Source organism: Cystoisospora suis (assembly GCF_002600585.1).
Source record: "Cystoisospora suis strain Wien I chromosome Unknown contig_4231, whole genome shotgun sequence".
In the NCBI taxonomy this organism is placed as follows: Eukaryota; Apicomplexa; class Conoidasida; order Eucoccidiorida; family Sarcocystidae; genus Cystoisospora; species Cystoisospora suis.
This window is the reverse complement of record NW_027157023.1, coordinates 1-6,603: the sequence shown is the minus strand read 5'-3', so window position 1 is coordinate 6,603 and position 6,603 is coordinate 1. Positions and strand designations below refer to the sequence as shown.

Here is a 6,603-nt window from a genome sequence, read left to right as displayed (position 1 = left end):
AGATAGGTAGATAGATGAGAAGACGTGAAATAAATAGCTCGGCGGGAAGTTCAGGCGTCGGTTTTCTTCTTCCAGAGAGGTGGAGATGAGAGAAGATTTTTCCACTGCACTTTCATTAAGTTTGGGAGTAAGGTTTGTGCTTCTTTCTCTCAGTAGAACGGCATGAAATAGGGTTACCTTGCACCTGTAGAGTGTAGAGAGATTTACGTCATCTTGTGGCAACAGAATCTTCATTCACTCTCCAGTCAGATCTTCACGATTTCTCTCTCTTTCTCTCTCGCTTACTGTGTCCTTTCGTTCGTGTTGCGTGTTGCTTTTCTCTTTAACCTCCCCTCCTCTTCTTTCTATCTTCTCTCTCAGTCGGATAAAATCTTAGACGAAGAGACTGAAGTGTTTTCTACGTCTTCTCTCTCTCAACTCCTCCTCACACATTCCCTCTTTCTTTCTTTCTTCGTCCATGAAGACTCTCCTCTTCAGGAGAAGAATGATCGCCCGTCATGACCCCGGGCTAACCGTAGAGATAGGGAGAGCGATATATATATATAGATAGATGTCTATAGATATACAAATGTATCAACACATCTTTCTATACCATCACGACTATGTCTAGAAAGCAGGGGTAGGGGAAGATTTCTATGGAGATCGATGGAGAGACAGAGAAGTTCTTTCACTACACGCCATGACTTACGATAGAGGACGACGAGGAGCCTCAAAGTGCTGGGATATGTCTCACTCCTGAAAGAAGAAAAAGAAGAAGGAAAAAGGAAAATTCAAGCCTACTACTACTACCTACTACGACTACTACTATGACGACTGCTGCGCAGGGTGTCCTTCCTCTTCTTGGTGTGGTGGAATGAATGAATGAATGGATGGAAAGAAGAACTCTCGACTTCTTCTTTTCTTTTCTTTTCTCTTTTTGCCTTTCTTCCTTTTTAGGGTCTAGATTGAAAGGAAAGAGTTCGTTTTATCTCTGTTTCTTGATGGGCTCTCTCCGACTTCTCTTCGTTGAAGAATATCTTTATGGTATGGTACCTTTCTCTTTCTTCACCTCCTTGTCTTCTTTCTCTCTCCGGTCGCTCTTCGTAGTGGAAGAAGAAGAAGAAGCCGTCCTCGTTATCGTCGAGTGACCTGCTTTTCTTCTCTTTCCTGTCTTCTTCCTTCTTTTCTTTCTCCATTCTTCTTCATTTTCTTTGACTTACTTACTTGCCTCTTTTTGTAGATCACTTACTCAACTTCTTTACTTACTTTCTTGGTCTCCGTGAATAATCTTTATGTCTTCCTTCCTTTCATCGTATCCTCTTTCTTTCGCTTTTCTTGGAGATTTCTTCTTCTTTCCTTTTCTTTTTCTTGAAGAAGAAAGAAAGTAAAGAAAGCAAGGAAAAAGCTGTCCATGTCTTCTTGGTTTGTTTTCATCCTTTCTTCTTCCTCTTCCTCTCCAACACCTCCTTCTTTTAAAAAAGGATTGCTTTTCTTTTTCTTTCTTCTTCACCATCAACCAGACCAAAAAGCAAACCTCTTTCCTTCTTCTTCTCTTCTTTCTTCCTTCTTCCATCTCTTTCTTCTCCTGTCCTCTCCTTCTTCCGACTTTTCTTCCCTCCCTCTGTCCGTACGAGTTGTCTCTCTTCTTTAAAGACATCGTGACAACTCTTTTTCTCCTTTCTCTCAGGCGTGGTCTTCTTCATTTTCTTCTTCTTCTATTTCTCCCCTTCTTTCTCCTTCTCTCTTTTCACACAAAAGAAACTCCCTCCCTCTTTCTCCCCTTTACTTCTTTCTTTCTCTCCTCTTTCTTTGGCGCCCCCCTTCCTTCTCTCTTTCCTCTTCTAACTTTCAGCTTACTTGGACTCTCCTTCTTGTTTTGTTGCAGTTTGCGTTTGACTCAAGAAATCTCCTCGTTTTCTCGTCATGGGGAACGCTCAGCAGAGAGGCCCAGGAGGTGGCGGCGGCTTCCATCCAGGAGGAGGCGAAGGTAAAGTCAAAGGCGGCTTATTCGTACACGATCTCTCTTCTTGTTCTTCTTCTTCTTCACTTTCTTCTCGATGTCGGGCTCTTTTTGCATGTCTTTTCTTCTTCTTGTCTCTGTGTTTCATCGAATCTCTCTCTCTCTTGGTCTTTCTAAAGAGATGAATGAACGGGCGACTGCTAGTCTATCATGATGATCCCGGAAGGAGAGAACGATTCAAGCATGCAGCTGTCTTCTTTTTTCTTTTTCTTCTCTCTCTTATCTATACATACAAAGGAAGTCTCTGTCTCTCTCTTTCTCGCTTTCTCTCTTTCAACAAGCCGTCTTTTTGCTATACATGCCGCACCTCTGCATCCCCTAGATACGAGGAAAGTACTTCTTTAATCGAGCCACATTTCTTTCTTTTCTTTACCATCCCTGGAGAGAATAAAGAAGATTATTCTCTTCTTCGTAGAATTCTCCATCTTGCTTCATACGTGCTCTTCTATATCCTTGCATCTAGCTCTTTCGTCTCCTTCTTTCTCTCCCGTTATTCCTCTCTCAGCGCTACATGTCCGCTTTTGACGTGGTGAGGTGTACGTACACTGCAGGTTGACATCTGTGTCGACACCCTTGAGACATGTTGATAGGGGTAGCCCACTTACTCATTAAGCTTGTTTCTTCTTGTCTGTCTGCATCTTGTTCTCTTGACACTTCTGCTTGTCTCTTTCGTTTCTTCTCGAAAGAAAAGACTCGAAAGAAAGGGAGCAAAGATCGTTAGGATGGTTACGATGCGGCGACTTGTTAACTTTCATTCCTCTCTCCACTTACTTTCATTTCCTCTCCTTACTTGCATGTAGCTATCCGTACACATGTACCTACATATGTACATGTACTGTTATGTCTATGCATATACATGTATATATAGGGGATATACCGATACATGTACATGTATATATCTATCGATATCTACATCCGTATATGCCTGTGCATGTGCATGGATAGGTACAGGTTATCATATATATGTATCTATATCTACTGAGTAGCCATCTATCTATCTCTCTATCTATCTCTCTCTATCTATTATCTGTCGTGATTCTATCTATGTGTCTATCTACGTTTAATCTCTGTATCTCCAAGACGCGGTATCTGAGATGAGGTGAAGAGAGAGAGAGAGAGAGCCTCTATGCTAATTCCGCTTGACTCTGTGCTTCTTCTATTCTATTATTTCTCTCTGTGTGTCTCTCCCTTTCATTCTATCCTTCTGAGTGACGTCTCCCTGTCTGCTTTTCCTAGATGACAAAGATAAGAAGAAGAAGGATAGAAAACGCTTGGAGGCAGCCTCTCTATCTCATACAGGAAAGAAGAAGAAGCGAGGAGCCAAAGGACCAGGCGGAGTACATAGTAAATTCCCTACAGGTATGATCATGGATCAAAACACAGACATTGCATGCATTCATGAAACTTTTCTTCTCCTCTTCTTTCTCTCATTCTTCTCTTCTCTTCTTATCTCTTTGGTCCCTTCATCTGTCTACCTTTCTGTCGATCTTCATCTCTTTATCTCTCTCTCTTTTCGGGGGATGTATTCGGCGTCTTTCTTAGATTCCTTCCTTTCTTCCTTCCCTTCTCCTCTCCGTGCCTCTCATTCGTCTTTCTTTCTTTCTTACGGTGTTAGAGGCAGAAATCGACGAAGAAAATAAGCAAATGAAAGGAAGAAAAAAGTGTGTGTAGAGAGAGAAATAAATCAGTTTGCAGATACACAGATCAAAGATAGATACATGAAACATAGATAGATAGATAGATAAATCTATCGAAGGTAGAGAGATAGATTAAAGATAGAGATAGATCGATAGACCACTATGATAGACAGGTAAATGGAGAGGCTACAGATAGGTCATCTTTTTAACGATGTGTGAAGAGCAGTAGTAGAGCGATAAGGAGGAGGGAGAAGAGGAAGACCTCTTCTTCAGTCAGGCTTTCCTCCAGACGAGCAGAAGCAGAGAAGGAAGAAAGATAAGTCCGACGGAGAGAATAAATGAGAAAGAAAGAATGAATAAACGTTCTCCCTTTATTTTCCTCGCGTCTTCCTCTCTCTATCTATCTCTGTATCTATCTCTCTTTTCTTGTATCCCTTTTTCTTTCTTTCTTTCTTTGTGCGAAGCGGTGAGGCATAAAGTACATTTTCCCATCAATCCTAAGAGTGGTAGGGGGAGGAGTAGATAGATCGTTCGTCGAAAAGAAGTGTTTCGTTCTTTTCTTCTTTTGCGTCTTTTCTTTTTGTTTGCATGCGGGCAGTAACGCCGGTAACAAAGTGCCGTCTAAGACTGTTGAAGCTAGAGAGAATCAAAGACTATCTCCTACTCGAAGAAGAGGTCAGGTACTCTCACTGCATGCATGCATGCACATGCCATTCACTACATACGAGAGTCATTAGCAGTGGTCTCCCGGGGATGATAAAATAAGGGACTGGTAGCCAATGGAGAGATAGATTGGAGATAGATAGATAGATTGAAGATAGATAGATAGCTAAAGGAGAGATATAGAGATAGATAGGTAGATGTATGTACACTCGAAGAAGTCCGTTGTTGCGTGAGGTGAGTGTAGAAGAGAGAGAAAGTTTCCCTTTCCTTGTCAACCTCGCTCACATTCGTTTTGAACGGAGATTTCTCGCTTTCATCGTCGACCTGTTCATCTATATATATCTCTGTCGACATCTTTAGCTCTTTGTCTTTCTTTTTATCAATCTACCTATGTCTATTGATATACTTGTATATCTCCATGTCTGTACTTCTCTTTGTCTATAGGTATCTCTCTATCTCTGTGACGTGTCGCCTTATGTTTCTATCTATCTATGTATCTGTATGGCTAGCTATCTGTATGTCTGTGTCTGGCTGTCTGTCTTTGGATGTCTGAATAGATTTCTGAATGATAGAAACAGAGAAGAAGCGTCTGGGAAGCTAGAGAGAATCGTAGCTTTTAGGCTTATCATTTTGCACTATCTTCTTCTGTTTCTTTCTTTCCTTCTTTCGCTTTCTTTTCTCTTTTTCTCTCTCTTCCGCGCTTCTTTGTATTTCTCTGTCTGATCCATGCATGCACTAGAGAGTCATTCATTTATTCAAGAGAGATGACTGATCACTCGTTAGTGTAGGAGGAGTTCGTTCTTTCCTCCTTTTCTCCTTCATTTTCTATCCTCTTCTTTCTTCTTCTTCTTCAGCGGGTGGAGTAGTGGGTACTGGAGAAATTGGGGTGTATGTACAGCAGAGAAGAAGAGAGAGAGCATAGAACGAACATCACCCCTATGACGTTTAGCACTCTTTTTCTTCTTGTTCTTTTTCGTGTCTTTCCCCTCTCATCTTTCTCTTCTGTCAGAAGGAATGGACTGTAAAGAACGTCTTTCTCTAAAGAGAGATTTCTTTTCTTTTCTTTCTTCGTCTTTGTGTATGATGATGCTTTTTATGTTTGTCTCTTACGGTGTATATACAGTACATTACGAACCAAGAGCAGCGGAAGCCTGCTGAGGAGAAGAACGAAGTAAGAAAGAAAGGAGATCCTTCTCTCTTTTTTGCTCTCTCCGAGATGTCGTAGTTAGTTGAACAAGAAGATTACAAGCAGCGAAAAGGAAAGAATGAAAGATGTGCATTTACCATAGAGATAGACTGTCGGGTAGTGTTCTTTTCTTATCTATGCAAACTCCTCTTTTGCCAAATATCTTGTCTATCAACTTCGCATTGTCTCCTCACATTCTGTTAAAGACTTTCTCCTACATATGTGTGAACGTGCACACCTGTGCGGTATCTCTAAGAAGATGGAGAAAGAGAAAGAGAGAGAGGGAGGGACAGATCAAGATTTAAAATAGGTAAAAAGGTGAATAAGGAGATTCGTCGGGGTTTCTTCTCCTGTCTTTTGTCTTTTCTATCCTGTTCTCTCTTTGTCTTGCTTCTTCTTTCGTTGAATATTTATCTCTTTTTCCTCCTTTCTCCTTAGTGTTTTTCTTTCTCATTGTTCCTCCTCTTCATCTTTCTTTCTTTCTTCATTCCTTCTCGCTTCTCTTCCTTTTCTTTATCTTCCTTTCTTCTTTCCTCTTTACCTTTCATTCTTCCTTCTTTCTCTTCATCTTTCTTTCTTTCTCGCTTCTCTTCCCCTTGCTTTGCTGTGTTAGGAGGACGTGACTCGTGTAGACGAGCTTCGAGGGACTCCACTAAGTGTGGGGAATCTGGAGGAAATGATCGACGATCAGCATGCAATTGTCTCTTCTTCTATCGGCCCGGAGTACTATGTAAATGTCCTTTCCTTCGTAGATAAAGACCTTCTTGAGCCAGGCTGTAGTGTCCTTCTTCACAATAAGGTAAACCAACATATCATTCACCCCCCTCGCAACTCTCTCTATAAAAGCCCTTTCTTATCTAGATGTCTATATATGGATTCATCTATCTATCTATCTAGGGGTCGTTAATCTCTCTATCTATCTGTACAGGTATCGATCTATTCGTCTGTCGGTCTTTAATCTCTCTTTTCTCTGTCTATCGATCTCCTCACGTGTGGATCTGTGTATGCACTTGATGCATGTGTCTGTATGAATGTATGAAGGGGGTTCTCTTTTTCTTTTTCTTTCTTTCTTTTCTTTCCCATCTTCCTTGTTTTTCAATCTCTTGGTCGTCCTTATT

The 6,603-nt window shown here is 41.1% G+C and overlaps 1 protein-coding gene across 1 annotated transcript; it reads left to right on the top strand.

Moving 5' to 3' along the window:
* Positions 1–847: 847 nt before the first annotated feature.
* On the top strand, positions 848–6,317 carry CSUI_007859 (26s proteasome subunit; the record flags this gene model as incomplete). The annotated part of the gene is made up of 5 exons (XM_068068002.1): positions 848–1,966; positions 3,236–3,358; positions 4,235–4,311; positions 5,423–5,470; positions 6,099–6,317. Coding segments are annotated over exons 1-5 (531 nt in total), but the record flags the coding sequence as incomplete, so codon positions are not given.
* Positions 6,318–6,603: the final 286 nt, after the last annotated feature.